Source organism: Humulus lupulus, chromosome 2 (assembly GCF_963169125.1).
Source record: "Humulus lupulus chromosome 2, drHumLupu1.1, whole genome shotgun sequence".
Classification (NCBI taxonomy): Eukaryota; Viridiplantae; Streptophyta; class Magnoliopsida; order Rosales; family Cannabaceae; genus Humulus; species Humulus lupulus.
This window is the reverse complement of record NC_084794.1, coordinates 3,393,327-3,408,549: the sequence shown is the minus strand read 5'-3', so window position 1 is coordinate 3,408,549 and position 15,223 is coordinate 3,393,327. Positions and strand designations below refer to the sequence as shown.

At 30.9% G+C, this 15,223-nt stretch overlaps 2 protein-coding genes across 4 annotated transcripts; one reads left to right on the top strand and one right to left on the bottom strand.

Moving 5' to 3' along the window:
• The first annotated feature begins 2,085 nt into the window (after positions 1-2,085).
• Positions 2,086-5,532, top strand: LOC133816906 (putative phospholipid:diacylglycerol acyltransferase 2). The gene is made up of 6 exons (XM_062249231.1): positions 2,086-2,985; positions 3,178-3,400; positions 3,479-3,762; positions 3,918-4,260; positions 4,365-4,633; positions 4,707-5,532. Exons 1-6 carry the CDS (start codon positions 2,507-2,509, stop codon positions 5,188-5,190), a joined length of 2,082 nt encoding a protein of 693 aa, XP_062105215.1. The 5' UTR covers positions 2,086-2,506; the 3' UTR covers positions 5,191-5,532.
• Positions 5,533-8,320: 2,788 nt separating this feature from the next.
• On the bottom strand, positions 8,321-14,028 carry LOC133816905 (patatin-like protein 2). Of its 3 annotated transcripts, none has more exons than XM_062249228.1 (7): positions 13,758-14,028; positions 13,469-13,659; positions 11,926-12,115; positions 11,056-11,217; positions 9,917-10,219; positions 9,251-9,426; positions 8,321-8,842 (listed from the first exon to the last, which is right to left on the bottom strand). In XM_062249228.1, exons 1-7 carry the CDS (start codon positions 13,887-13,889, stop codon positions 8,587-8,589), a joined length of 1,410 nt encoding a protein of 469 aa, XP_062105212.1. In that variant the 5' UTR covers positions 13,890-14,028; the 3' UTR covers positions 8,321-8,586. The 3 variants fall into 3 exon arrangements, with proteins under 3 accessions (XP_062105212.1, XP_062105213.1, XP_062105214.1); XM_062249229.1 differs by having other exon boundaries at positions 8,321-8,839; positions 13,758-14,023; XM_062249230.1 differs by having other exon boundaries at positions 13,469-13,625; positions 13,758-13,896.
• Positions 14,029-15,223: the final 1,195 nt, after the last annotated feature.

Genomic DNA, 15,223 nt, shown 5'->3' with positions numbered 1-15,223 from the left:
TGTGTTATGATATTACGCTTTCTTGCTGGGCCTTGGCTCACGGGTGCTTCGTGGTGTAGGTAAAGGCAAGGGCAAGCTTGACCAGCCTTGATTCGGAGAGCTCTGGGAGCATAATGTACATGAATAGCTGCTCAGCCGCCACAGTTGAGGGGAGACAGGGACAAGAGAACCATAAACATCTGTTTTTCCTTTAGAATGGCTAGTGGTTGTTATACACTGGAAATTTTGTAAACAGATTTTTTGATGTTGTCTCTTTTGGGATCCCATGTATAAAATGTTTAATTATATAAAAAAGTATCTTTTGAAACCAAAACCTTTTAACCCTAGCGCACTAATGACTTTAGCAAACACGTTTTTAACTAGTTAACTTGATTAGCAAGCCCTGCACCTTTATAAATACACAGTGTAACGGTCTTGGCTATCCAGGGCGTTACACATTCGGCATGAGACGATCATGAAATGCAAGTTTTCAATTTGGTCATAACAGAGTTAGTTTCGGGGCTCGAGGTGAGTCTCAGAGTAATTTGGTGATTACAACATTGCTGGGAATTAAAGGGTAATGGAATATGAGTTATTAACATTTAAGAATATTGAGAATAACAGGAATTGGATGATGTTAATTATGATTAACGAAATAGGCGGGAAATGATGGTTTTGCCCTTGGTGGCCTTAAGAGGATTTGAAATGACCTAAGAGTATTTTAGTCTTTTCACCCTAAAGGATATATATTAGCCATTAGATGGCTGTGGAAGTAACCAAAATAGAGCAAATGTTCCTCTTTTCCCGTGCACCATTTCTCCACCTTTTCTCCTTGAATTTTTGAGCTTAATTTGGGGAATCAAGCTAGAGAACCAAGCCTTGAGGGTTTTGGGTTATGCTCTACCATTGAAGAGGGTGGTAAGCTGAGATTGAGGTGAGTTTCTGGCTATTAAAATCTTAGTTCTTGCTCTGTTTTCATTTGAGTTTCAGTTGGGTTTTGGAGTTGGAATGTTGAGAATTTGATTGGAGTTTTGTCTATGGTTACTTGGGTTATGATGCCTAGGACATATGTAGATGGTTTTTGGGTTCAATTGGGACTTAAAATGAGGTTTGGAAGCTTTAATTTATTTATAATGTTTTACAAAATAATTTTCGTGACATACTCGACAAAGTGCTGAAAATTCTAATTTCTAAACACCATCTGAAAGGCTATTTGGCCAAAATTAAATATTTTTTTTGTTTTACAGAATAACAATAAAAATAAAAGAAAATATATTATTTAATAAAGTAACATTATAAAAAATTTAATTTCACTAGTTACTCCTTTTGATTCCATGTGTTCATATACCCAAAATGCCACATTTGGATTCTCTTTCCATCTCTGTTCCCACCTTTTACTAATACTATTTCTTAAAAGGGTCTATGTACTTTTAGACTTTGTATTTTGACTTATTATTTGTTTTGATATTGTATTTTGACAAATTACTTTTTGGATTCTGTGTTTTCTAAAATAATTCAAATAGACCTCTAAACTCGATTTTGATCAAAGTTTTTTGAACTAAAATCACAAATAATTCATCAAACTAACAACTCAGAACAAAAATATAATCATTCTGCCTAAGAACTGTGTTGTTATATTCAAATTTTTATTCATCAAAATCAGATTTATAAGTCTATTTGAATAATTTTACAAAACATAGAATACACAAAATAATTTGTCAAAACACAAAATCAAGACAAATAATGGCCAAAACACAAAGTCTTAAAATGGAATAAACCCTTCTTAAAATCGTTTTCGGCAAATAATTTTTTAAATATTATTTTGTAAAATAATTTATCTAAAATATTATTCGGGAAAATATTAAATCTCAAATGTTTCTAATTTGAATATGAGATCTCAATAATAAATTACACAAATCGTGATCATATGTAATGTCGAACAAGTTAAGGTAAATACTCTATTTATATATATATAGACAAATTGTTACCCTGTTTTACCGGGACTAAAACAGAGGTTTAATCAATGTAAAGGTTTTTACGATTGATCCACGTGAAGATCAAAGAACCACTCCACTCCAAATCAAAGCCATAACATTTTGGAAAAACCAGAGCCACACTGTCTCACTCTCTGCACCAAAACGAAACGGTGACACACACACCCAGCTTATAAAAAAGGAAACTTTGCATGTAAATGCCTAGACAAGTGTCGTTGCACAAAACCAAGGCATAGCTTAGGTGTGAGAGAGAGTCAGTGCTGTTGAATTTACTAGTCTTATTTGCTCCCACCACAACACCCACTTTCAGCAGAAGAAGCTAGGCTAGCCCAGCCTCAATCGGCTGCTCCTTCTCTCGATTCTTCTCTGCCTTTTTCCTGGGTTGTGATGATTCCTTACACCATTACATATCTTTTTACTGTTCCTATATTCTTCTTCTTCTTCTTTACCACGTGGTCTTGCTCTTCGTAACGCCTAGCTTAGCCTCTTAGTCTCGTATTTTGTCTTGATGGGTTGCTCTTGTTCTTCTCTATATGTGTAAAGTTCAAAGCTTTTGGGCCATGGGTTCCGTTCTTCGGTTTAGGAAGCTTTGCTTTGTGGAGCCAGTAGTAGGGTTTCATTGTACTACGACGACCCAAAAGAATGAAGAGAAAGATGAGAACGGTGTCGTTTTAAAAGATGAAGATAAGGAGAATAAGAAGAAGAGGAGCAAGAAGCAACCAAAGGAATGGAGGTGTGTAGATAGTTGTTGCTGGTTTATTGGGTATTTGTGTACCACTTGGTGGCTTCTGTTGTTTCTCTACCACAGTTTACCACCCACAATAACTGGTTTTCATGTACCGGAATCGCCCGGGGAGAGGCTCAGGCGAGAGGGCTTGACACCACTTCACCCTGTTGTTATGGTCCCTGGCATAGTCACTGGTGGGCTTGAGCTTTGGGAAGGCAGGCCTTGTTCTGAGGGACTTTTTCGTAAGAGGCTTTGGGGTGGTAGTTTCACTGAAATCTTCAAAAGGTTTGACATTTTTCTTTATACAAATTCTACTTGATATTGACTTTGATAGTGGTGGTTATTTTACTAGACTAGTACTGTCAACTAAGACTTGAATGAGTTACAATTTGATTGAAAATTACACTTTGTAAATGACTTTTTTTGTTAGTTTCAAATCGGACTGAATTTTTGAACCCTTTTGTGGAATTTTTTTAGGCCATTGTGTTGGTTGGAACACCTATCACTACACAACGAAACAGGGCTCGACCCGCCTGGGATTCGAGTCCGAGCGGTTTCAGGACTTGTTGCAGCTGACTATTTTGCTCCTGGCTACTTTGTTTGGGCAGTTCTTATCGAGAATTTAGCCAAAATTGGTTATGAAGGGAAGGACATGTATATGGCAGCCTATGATTGGAGACTATCTTTTCAGAATACAGAGGTATGTAACTCTGCTTCTCATATTCATTGTCAATACAAAGAATACTGATATGTGTTTTTTCAAACGGGAACAATGCAGATTAGGGACCAAGCTCTAAGTAGATTGAAGAGTAAAATTGAGCTCATGTATGTGACCAATGGCTATAAGAAAGTGGTGGTGGTGCCTCATTCTATGGGGGTCATTTATTTCCTTCACTTCATGAAATGGGTTGAATCACCTCCACCTATGGGAGGTGGTGGTGGTCCAGATTGGTGTGCCAAGCACATCAAAGCAATCATGAATATTGGTCCAGCTTTTCTTGGTGTTCCAAAGGCTGTAAGTAACCTATTTTCGGCCGAGGGTAAAGATGTGGCATTTCTCAGGTTTGTTTTTGCAATCCTTTTCTCATATTTTGAACTTTGGCTATATTGTTTTCAATACATCAGAAAAGTATAAGTAGCAGCAAAAGGACTTTGTGGGAGCAACTCATATTATTATCTTTAGTTTATAATGGAATTTGAACTCTTGGCCCTTGCAGGGCTATGGCTCCGGGAGTTTTAGACTATGACATTCTTGGCCTTCAAACACTTGAACATCTTATGCGAGTTTCTCGAACTTGGGATTCCACCATTTCATTATTGCCAAAAGGTGGAGATACTATTTGGGGCAATTTAGATTGGTCTCCTGAGGAAGGACTTAGTTGTGATTTGGATAAGAGAGGAAATACACAACAACTCTCTTCAAGTGACACTAATTTCAATCACAGTGATGGAGGTAGAGGTTTTCGAATAAAAGAGCCTGTTAAGTATGGAAGAATAATCTCTTTTGGAAAGGCAGCATCACAGATTCCTTCTTCTCATCTTCCTCCTCCTGATTTGAAGGTACATAGAATTGTTGAATTTGGTCACTTGCTCGAAAAATTAATTTACATTGTAACAGAAATGTGGCACTAGTATTAAGTATGATTCTAAAAATTTATTGGCAGGAACTTCTCCAAATGCGATCCTCAACTGGACTTAATTTATCATGTAGTGGTGAGGTTTGGACTGAATATGATGAAGTAAGCAGAGAAAACATCAGAAAATTAGCTGAAAACAAGGCCTACACAGCTGAAAATGCCTTTGATTTACTGCGTTTTGTGGCTCCGAAACTGATGCAACGGGCCGAGGCTCACTTCTCTCATGGAATAGCTGATAATCTTGATGATCCTAAGTACACACACTACAAGTACTGGTCAAATCCACTTGAAACCAAGTAAGTTTACATTGGCTATCATAACCATTTTGAAATCAATTGAAGCACAAAACCTTATAAATGTCTGTTACAGGCTACCTCATGCTCCTGATATGGAGATTTACTCTCTTTATGGAGTTGGAATCCCTACAGAAAGATCATATGTATATAAAATGTCTCCTTCAAGCAAGTGCAAGAGCATTCCCTTTCGAATAGATAGCTCGGCCGATGGCCAAGCAGACAGCTGCCTAAAGAATGGAGTATACTTTGTGGATGGCGATGAGAGTGTTCCGGTTTTGAGTGCAGGCTTCATGTGTGCCAAAGGGTGGCGAGGAAAGACTAGATTCAACCCGTCCGGCATAGCTACTTACATAAGAGAGTACCGACACAAAGCGCCATCGAGCCTGCTGCAGGGCAGGGGTTTGGAGAGTGGTGCACATGTTGACATCATGGGAAATGTTGCTTTGATTGAAGATGTTTTGAGGGTGGCTGCTGGAGCCAGTGGCAAAGATATTGGAGGCGACCGCATACATTCGGATATCATGAAAATGTCTCAGAGAATAAATCTTCAGCTGTGATTATTATGAATGATAATCATCACTAGAAGATGATGATGAAGTTTGAGGAGGGAGTGAAAGAAGTTCCAATGGACTTTGAGGCTGCTAATAATGAGGCTGCTGCTATGCTGCTCAGAAGAGAAAAAACAAGTGTTCAAAGTGATCAGAGTATGAGAATAGAAAGGCATAAGTATTTCACTCTAGCTAGCAATTCAGTTGGTTTTTTTTATTTGTAATTTTCTATATATGAACAAATTACCAATGTGCTGTTAGATTGGCTCAAGCTAACAAAGGATTTTATAACTGCTTGTGCATTTTAAGATTCTGCTTTTATTTTATTATTTTCCCCTAAAAATTTGTATATAAAAGAAAAAAAAGGTTAAAATTAGTATTAATTAATTATTGACACTATATTGTACAAGTGGTTTGAGTATTAATGATTATGATAGAGTTCATAAATGGAGAGACTGATATATTTTTATATATATATATATATATATTTATATACTCATTGCTCAATTTTGATATGTGGGCTTTGGATTGGGCTGTCTTATTGGCTGATCATGAATTAGCAGGCCAATTTGGGTCACATTGACAAAAATAAATTGCTCATTCCTCTTTGGGAAATTAACATAAATAGTATATTATGTGATAATCGTGGATTAATTTAGTAATAGAATAAATCTTAAAAAAATAATGAGTGCAATAAAGTTTACTACATGATAGGAAATTAAAAATGATAATAAGGGAGAATCCTCATAAATTATAATTAGTGAGAAATGAAATAAGTTGCTTTATTTTTGGTTTCAAACAATTTCCAAAATAATAGTTTGGCAACTTACTTTCTTATGAATTGACAAATAACTTGTGATTAAATGACAAATGGAAATAATATCTAACATTTTATAATCCAACAATGCCATATGGATCACCTACTGCAATGAAAAAAATTGAGACTTTTTTTTTTGGCTGAAGATAACTTGAGACTCGTTACATTACACCTTTTATATCACATGATAACACTCAACTACTCTTTAATATTAAATTCAAACAAATAGCATGTTAAGAAAAGTTTATAATAATTAATAAAAAGTCACCATCATTAATAATGAAAACTTAACCACTTAAAAACATAGTACATCGATCGATTATTATTTGGGATTTTTTCATTTATATATTTATGAAAAAAATTTCTTTCATTTATATATATATATAAATATATGTAGGGTTTATACTTTTTTAAACCCTGTGTTTTATCTCATTATCTATTTGGATCCTGTATTTTGACAAATTATTTTTTGGACCTTATGTTTTGTAAAATGGTTCAAATAGACCCATAAACCTGAATTTGATGAAAAAAAAATTGAGTATAACAACACAGTTCTTAGACAGAATGACTATATTTTTGTTTCGAGTTGTTAGTTTGATGAATTATTTGTGATTTTGGTCCAAAAAACTTTGATCAAAAATGGGTTTAGGGGTCTATTTGAACTATTTTATAAAATATAGAGTCCAAAAAATAATTTGTCAAAACATAGAGTTTAAATAAGTAATGAGACAAAAAAATAGAATCTAAAAATGTATAAACCTATATATATATATATATATATATATATACTAAAATTTATATTTTCAAAATTACGGTTTACATAAAAATCATTATGCATTTATGTTTTTTGCATGGCTTTGCTTCATTGTTCTTTGTGACCAGTCACAGTGTAACTTGTTATTTTATTTTCGATAAAATTTGAAGAAAAACTTGACAATTGAGAGTTGGTATAAAAACGCATAAACTGTCCATTTAGCAAGAAGAGAACGGTGTACATTTATCAATATATTGCCAGTAGTAAACTTCTTTCCATCCTTGTACAAATAAAAATTTAGTAAGATATATTTTTCAGTCTTGAATATAAATAAAGTGTAACAAAACATAAAATAAAGAAAGGATAAAATACGTTGACTACTAAGCATACCCATGCCATCAATTTACACGAGATAAATACTTTTCAATACTCTCATAAACAGTAATTGCAACTTATTATAAAAATAAACAATTTTTTAGGGATCGATTTTAAATGGTATTTATTACATAATATGATTTTTTTTTGTAATTACTAATTATTTTTCCAAACATGATAATAGTAATTCATAAATAATTACCATTTGACATTTAAACACACATTGTATTTTAATATATAGTGTAATTACTCAAATATATAATTACTACTCAGTAATTACACAATTACTTTTAAACACGCCCTTAATGTTAATACCATCTAGCAACGAACGCACCAGTTTCATTTACCATATATCTGTTGGGTGTAATTACTTTCAATAATCATTAAAATATTATTATAATCTTCTTCTTGTGTGTACTAGAAACGGCAACTCTAGTTAGTGGGGATTTAACATTGTTAGTTAATTAATGTATTATTATTACCTAAAGTTAGTTAAATAATTTGTATAGTGTCTTCCCAGTCAAGCTTAATTAGATTTACTACCTTCTTAATCACACTTCAAAACATGTAAAGCATAACGTGAAAATTTTATAATATTGTCCTTCATTCGAAGTATATAAAATTAAACGTTAAGGTCATTCATGGCAACAGGTAACATCGACGATTTTGTGGAGGATCTGGTAAGATGATGAGTGGGCTCTGAAATAATTTGTTTGAAATTGTCGCTGCAAAATAGTCATTTAAATGTTGAAAAAATAGCTTAACTTTTTTTGTTTTGAGGCGAGAATTCCGTGTTTTTTATAAAAATAAACAAAATAAATAATAATTTAATTAATAATAAGGGCATGTTTGAAAACAATTGTATAGTAATTACATATATGAGTAATTACACTGTATTTTAAAATGCAAGTTGTGTTTGGATGTCAAGTTATAATTATTTATGAATTTCTATTGTCATGTTTGATAAAACAGTTAATAATTACACATAAAAATAATATTATATAATAAATATTATTTAAAAATTGATAGTAAACACCAAATTCTCATGGGGGCTATGAAATTGGATAGTGTAATTGAGACCTCCAATTACATGATTATCATGTAATTATATGGTCATACAAACATGTCAAATTGAGCAATTACTCCAGATTACACTCAATTCCAATTACGTTGACTTTATTTCCAAACTCATATATCCAAAATAATATTTATCATAAATAAATAATAATATCCTTAAAGCACATACTTATTTACTAGTATTGTCAAATGAAAGACAATATATCTTACTAGGACTCTATATATCTTAGGTTGGTAGTACTGTCATCGATCGCCGTTGTCCTGATCATGTATAAAGTCTCTAAATGACAATGGCTGAGGTTGTGGTAGCCTAGTGCTAAGCATAATCTGTATCAGTTCTTGGATAGTTGCATGCCTTTGAGAATTATTAGGAGGCGCATTCCTATGATGATGATGATGATGATGATGATGATGATGATGATGATGATGATGATGATTGTTGAGACTGTGATTGATGATGATTCTTATTATAACAGCTGGGGGGGAATGATTTTGAGCCCTGATGAGCACCAACTTCCAGATTATATCTATTATCTCGTGGAATAGAAACTTCTACGGTAACGGTAGTCTTTGCCTCTTCTATAGTTGGTCTACTTTCACGAGTCTTTCTCTCCCGGGAAAGCATTTCAGCAAAACTGCTTAATTACAAACAAATTATATATATATATTAATATTATATAGTTATACACAATATATTTACCATATTATTAGAATATATAAATTTTTTAAAACTGTCTACCAATAATAATTTATAAGGATTAAATGATTTTTTTTTTATAAGATTGGGGGAAGAATAGAAACTGTTGAAGAAAAGATCAAAATATATAGAATTATAATATTTACACAAAAAATATACTAATAATCAAAATATATACACTAATTATTAAGACCATAATAAATATATGAAATTTAAAAATTAATTTTGCCAAAATAATAGTATCTATACATATTCACACAATTCACAACATGTCAAAACTTAATAAATATAACATCATATTTAGTGTAATATCTATTTTATTATATATGGATGGATATTTATTATATACCGTGTAAGAGCTTCTCCATTTGTCGTAGTTCCATGTTTAGGAGAATAGATACCAGTTTCTAAGTTAACCATTGAAACAGGTTTCTTCAACAGCTTTTCTCCAATTCCCACAAGGTTCTTTAGGTTTTCTTTAGTAGCAATATCCACCGAAGATTCTTTTTCACTTAATGTGTCATCCTACATAATCAAAATAATTAATATATATATATATATGAGACAATTCTTCACTTTAAGTACTATTGGCAGGACGACCTTTCAACAGTTTTCGGCGCGATTTTTTTTATGACTGTGTATATTGTAGCTATTTAGAACATTTGTGCGATTTTTAGAAAATTCTGAATAGTTTACACTGAAAACTAGGTTTAAACATATTGTTGCCCGAGTGACTAATTTTTTTTATGCGCGTGGAAAACAACATGTTTGAACCTAGTTTTCAGTACTATAAACTATTCGGAATTTTCTGAAAATTTGCAGGATGTTCTAAATAACTACAATATACACGATCACACAAAAAATCGCGCTAAAAACTGTTCACGAGTCGAGAACAATAAAGAGCTTTACCGGTATGACTTAAAGTGAATCCCCGTAAGAGAATGAATTCTGCTATATATATACATACTAACTTTATAATTTGACATTAAAAATATATCTATGTAAACAAAGTAACCTGGATTCGAAGGTAGTTTTTCTCGGAGTTGAGAGCTTGAAAAACAGTAGAGAGAAATAAATCAGTCATGTCACTACTAGCTTGAGTAAAAATATCAAGCAAGGGAACAGAGTTGTGACTTTTCAACCATCCCAACAGACCCCATTTTGCAGCCTCATCAGCACTATATTTGTCCTCTATTTTTACCGAACCAGTTCCTATCGATAGAACCAAGAAACGGCCGAACTCCATCGGCTTTATTTGAAAGAAGTCAGGATTGTTTTGGTGAATTTCTTTCGACACTTCATTTATAGCAACCAAAGCCTAAAATAATTGAAAATGAAATTAATATGGTTATAAAGTCATAACGCCTTTACACATTTACTAATACATAGTGAATATTATTTGAAAATTGCAAAAAATAATACTATATGTTACTGCAATGAAAACTACGTACAAAGAAGTATAACCCTTTGCTACACATATCTCGAAGAACATGCTAAATTTCACTCTAGAATTATCCTTATTAATACTATATATTAATACCTCTTAGAAGCCATCGATCTTAATTTAGATCCATAATTAAGAAATTACATGTTTCTACTATAGCTTATCCGTTATTTGGGTTCAAATTTGTGGTTTTACAAGTTCAAGCCCTTTTCAACCATTAATAATAACTCTTTCTTCAAAAAACGAGTTGGTATTGTTTTGGGATATTAAAGTTTTATTGTCTAACTTTATTGGACATCTTTAATTCACATTAGTCGCAAATGATAATAAAATAATAAAACGACTCATGGATTAGCCTAGCATGCTCTTAGGCTAAACACTAGACTTTTTTTTTTTTTTTGTCTTTTTGGATGAATGAGATTATTTCTTCATCTTAAGCTCATTCCATCACTTTTACAAAAAAAAAATATATATATCAAAATTATTATTTGAGACAATGATGATTTGTTCTCTTACGTATGTTATCGAATCTTTGAACTCACGTATACGTAATAATTCACTAACTAACATGAACAGTTTTTTATTTTTGTGAAGATATCCTTATTATAAACTGTTTTTAGTATTTATCTTCTTAACATGCATTATGACTATAAAAAGATTCACTATATATATATGCTAAATAATTATGAATAATGTTCTTAATTAATTACCGGATTATTGGCCACAACACCACCATCAATGAGATGGAATTCTTTAACTTGACCATTGGAGGCTTTGGTTTCAAAAGAATGAGGTGGGAGATAGGTTGGAGCAGCTGAGGTTCCAATACATACATCTGACAACAAAGCATTTAGGCTGGAGTTCCTTTTTCCCTAAACCAAATCATATATAATAGAGAAATTAACAAGCTAAATCACTTCCAAAAAGTAAAATTGTATATAAATTTTATAGATACTTTCTCAATTTACACACTCAAAATACACATTATGATCGATATGTAATTATTAATAATTATAAATATTTTTAATTAGGAATTACATCATATTTAATTGTATAATTAAGATTAATTACATATCATTTGAGCGTGTAGAATAAAAGTGTATAACAATAGTGTTGTTTGGTAACACTTAAAAAATAGTTTTTTATTTAATTAATTAAAAATTTGACAATTAAACAAAAAATGTGTTTGATAACTCTATTTTTATTTATTATCTTTATAAATTTTAATTAAAATTTATTAAATTTTGAAAATAGAATTTTTTTACTTTCAAATTTTTTTCAACAATTTTCAATTTTTGTTTCTTCTATTTTTTCAAATCAATATCTCGTATTGTTAAACAAAAAATAAAAATAAAAGTTATCAAACGCTTTTATTATTTTTTATTTTTAAAAACAAAAACAAAAAATAGTTACCAAACATATTTTTATTTTTTAAAAATAAAGAAATAAAAATAAAAAAATATTTCTATTTTTGTATTTAAAAAATTCAAAAACAATTTTTTTTACCAAACGGACCCAAAATTACTCAAAATTTAAATAAATAATGTTGTTATGTATTTACAATTAATTAATTAGTATACCTCATAGGTAGAGAAGACAGTAGGTTGGAGACGGTTGATGTCAAATGTTGGAATTATGACATTAGCAAGCGTTTGGTTCAACCTCACATCACCTAATTTTTCTCTCAGCAGATTATGCAAATACTTCCCGTCGTATTTTGGTCCACTCAGAGACTTAACCTTACTAATAAGATGACCTGTATGCTTATGCCTATACATATATTTATTTTACTGTTAGTCAATAAAGTTAGGTAGTTGGGCATTTATGACTTATGAGTAATATGAATGAGAATTGCCAAGGGCTGGAAAATGACGTATAGATATCATCCTTATTCATACAATTCAATATCAACTCACACATATTTAAATTAAATAAGATGCCACTTCAATATAGTGTTAGGTACCTCCAAATAGCAATATTCAATATATATATATATATAGAGAGAGAGAAATAATTGTTAAGGAGCAATATTTATGCTCAATACTACAAGGATGTGACATATCGCTATTGGTGTAATTCAATATGAGATTTTATATATTTGAAATTAGTAAATATTATGGGGTATTGCTAACTAATCGTGAAGTGCCACTTCATATGGTGTTGGAGACCTTAACGTGTCAAATAGCAACACTCATATATATATATATATCTTCTATATAATGAGTGTGTAGATAACGGAAATTCTTAGTTTTAACGATTTTTTATTTTTTTAATGTTAACTTTAACAGAATATTCTTGTATTTAACAGAATATTCTTATATTTAAGGATAGTTTTAAACTTAAATAAAATAAAATAAATAATTAAAAAATGATATTTTTTGAGATATTTTAAAATGATAATTATTTTAAAATAATAATTAATTAAACAAATTAAAATACGATATTTTTTAGATATTTTAATAATAATTATTTAAAAATAATAAAATCATATATTTTATAACTTAAATAAAATTTTAAATAAATTTAAACTCACTTATTATAATAATATAATATTAAACATATCTACTGTGAATTAACAACAAATTGTTTTTTTTTTTAAAATTAGGAAGAAACTTAAATTTAAAATCCACGTATAATATTTAATATTACATTAAACATATAATATATAATCTGTTGTTGTCTTCAAAAACTACAACAAACATAAACTTAAACAAAAATAAATAAATTATTTAATTAAAATAAGATATTTATTTTAAAATTTATATGATATTAATATAAATTTAATAAAAATAATTAATAAATTTTATAAATAAAAGTAAGTAAATATTTATATCTAGTATATATATAAATATATGGCACAGATTTTGTTCTACTTGGGATAAGTCTCATTCCATCTACAACTGTCGGAACAATTATTAGTTTTATCGAATGATTTTTAATCATATAAAATTAAGACCATGAAACATTAAATTTAAATTAAAGTAGATAAAACTAAATTCAAATACATAATAAAATTTGTTTCTAATTAAATGAGATAAAATTCAAAGCATATTAGTTTAAGAGAAGATATGAGGACAGTGTTATGTATGTGTGTGTGTGTGTCTCTCTCTCTATATATTTAACCTGGTATGATGTTGTGGAAAGATAAGAGGACAGTGTTGGAGGTAGAAGTCGATGATATCTTTGGCAGCAAATAATGGCCTTTTGTTTTGGTCTGGGGCTGTAATCATGGCAGTAATGAGTCCACCTGTGCTTGTTCCCGCAATTACATCAAAATAGTCTGCAATTCTAGCATTCTTGTCATCCTCCACTTTCTGTACCAAATATCCATCTTTTATATAATTTGTACGTACGTACGTACGTAGCCATGCATAATGGTCTCTAATTAAATATATATATATATTTATACTACCTGAAGCTCAGATTCTAAGAAGGCAAGGATAGTCGCCGGAATAATTCCTCTTACTCCACCACCGTCGATGCTAAGAACAGTGATCACATTTCCATACAGCGGCGACGGTAGAAACGATTTGGTTCTCTTCATATCATATATATATGTGTGTGTTAGAAGAGAAAAAAATGGAATTGATTGGGGAATTGAAGAAATTAAAAGTGAAATATTTTTAGACAAATATAGTGAAAGAGCGAGAGAATATATAATGCTAGGAAAATTCCCAACTATTTTTATTCAACATTAGTACTATAAATTCAAAAGTAAATTTCTGAGTGTGAGAGTCTCTTGGAGTTGGATAATTTGGATTGGTCGCTCATTTATTTGGGTTGTTGGCTGGATTGGTCAATTCAAAATTAAAGTCTTCTGGAAACATTAAATGAGTTATGTACGTAATTTTACACTGATAGATACATAAAAGGGGTCATTGGCAAAATGGCCTATTTTTATAGTGCAATTTGCACTATGGCTTAGTTTCAATAGTTTTTAGCTAAATAGCCTCTTTTATTAATGAATTTTTTATATTACCTATTTTACCCTTAAAATAAAATAATAATAAATTAAAAACAAAAATCCTAATAATAACTATTATCTTCTTCCTCTCACCCATCCACCCACACCCATCCACAACTACCCACTATCATCCCCCACCCCCACCACCACCACCACCACCACCACCGGCGACCACCGCCCCCTACCGCCGACGAACACCGCTCATCACCGGCTGCCACCATTTCTCCACAAATCCGGCCACCACTCATTCAAAATATTGGTTTATAAAGCTTTTTTTATTTGTATAAAATATCAGATTTAAAATGCAAAATGATTGTTTTAGTATGTTGAAAGTATAAGTAAGAATTTAGGTTTATTTCTTGAGTTTTATGGAGGTTAAACCTTGAAAATCTGAAAAAATTAATGGTGGTTTCGGTTATTTTCGAGATTGAAAAATCCAGAATTTTTTGACAGCTTGTCTAATTTTTCGACAAGGAGTCTAAATTTTAGACCAGTAGTCGTAATTTTAGACCAGTAGTCGTATTTTTTCGACCACCTGTCTAAATTTTAGATCAGTTGTCTAAATTTTTAGACAGGTGGTCGAAAAAATACGACTACTGATCTAAAATTACGACTACTGGTCTAAAATTTAGACTCCTTGTCGAAAAATTAGACAAGCTGTCAAAAAATTCTGGATTTTTCAATCTCGAAAATAACCGAAACCACCATTAATTTTTTCAGATTTTCAAGGTTTAATCTCCATAAACTCCAGAAATAAACCTAAATTCTTACTTATACTTTCAACATACTAAAACAATCATTTTGCATTTTAAATCTACAAAAACAATATAAAAAATCTCATATTTTATAAAAAAAAAAAAAAGATTTATAAACCAACCTTTTGAATGAGTGGTGACCAGATTTGTGGAGAAATG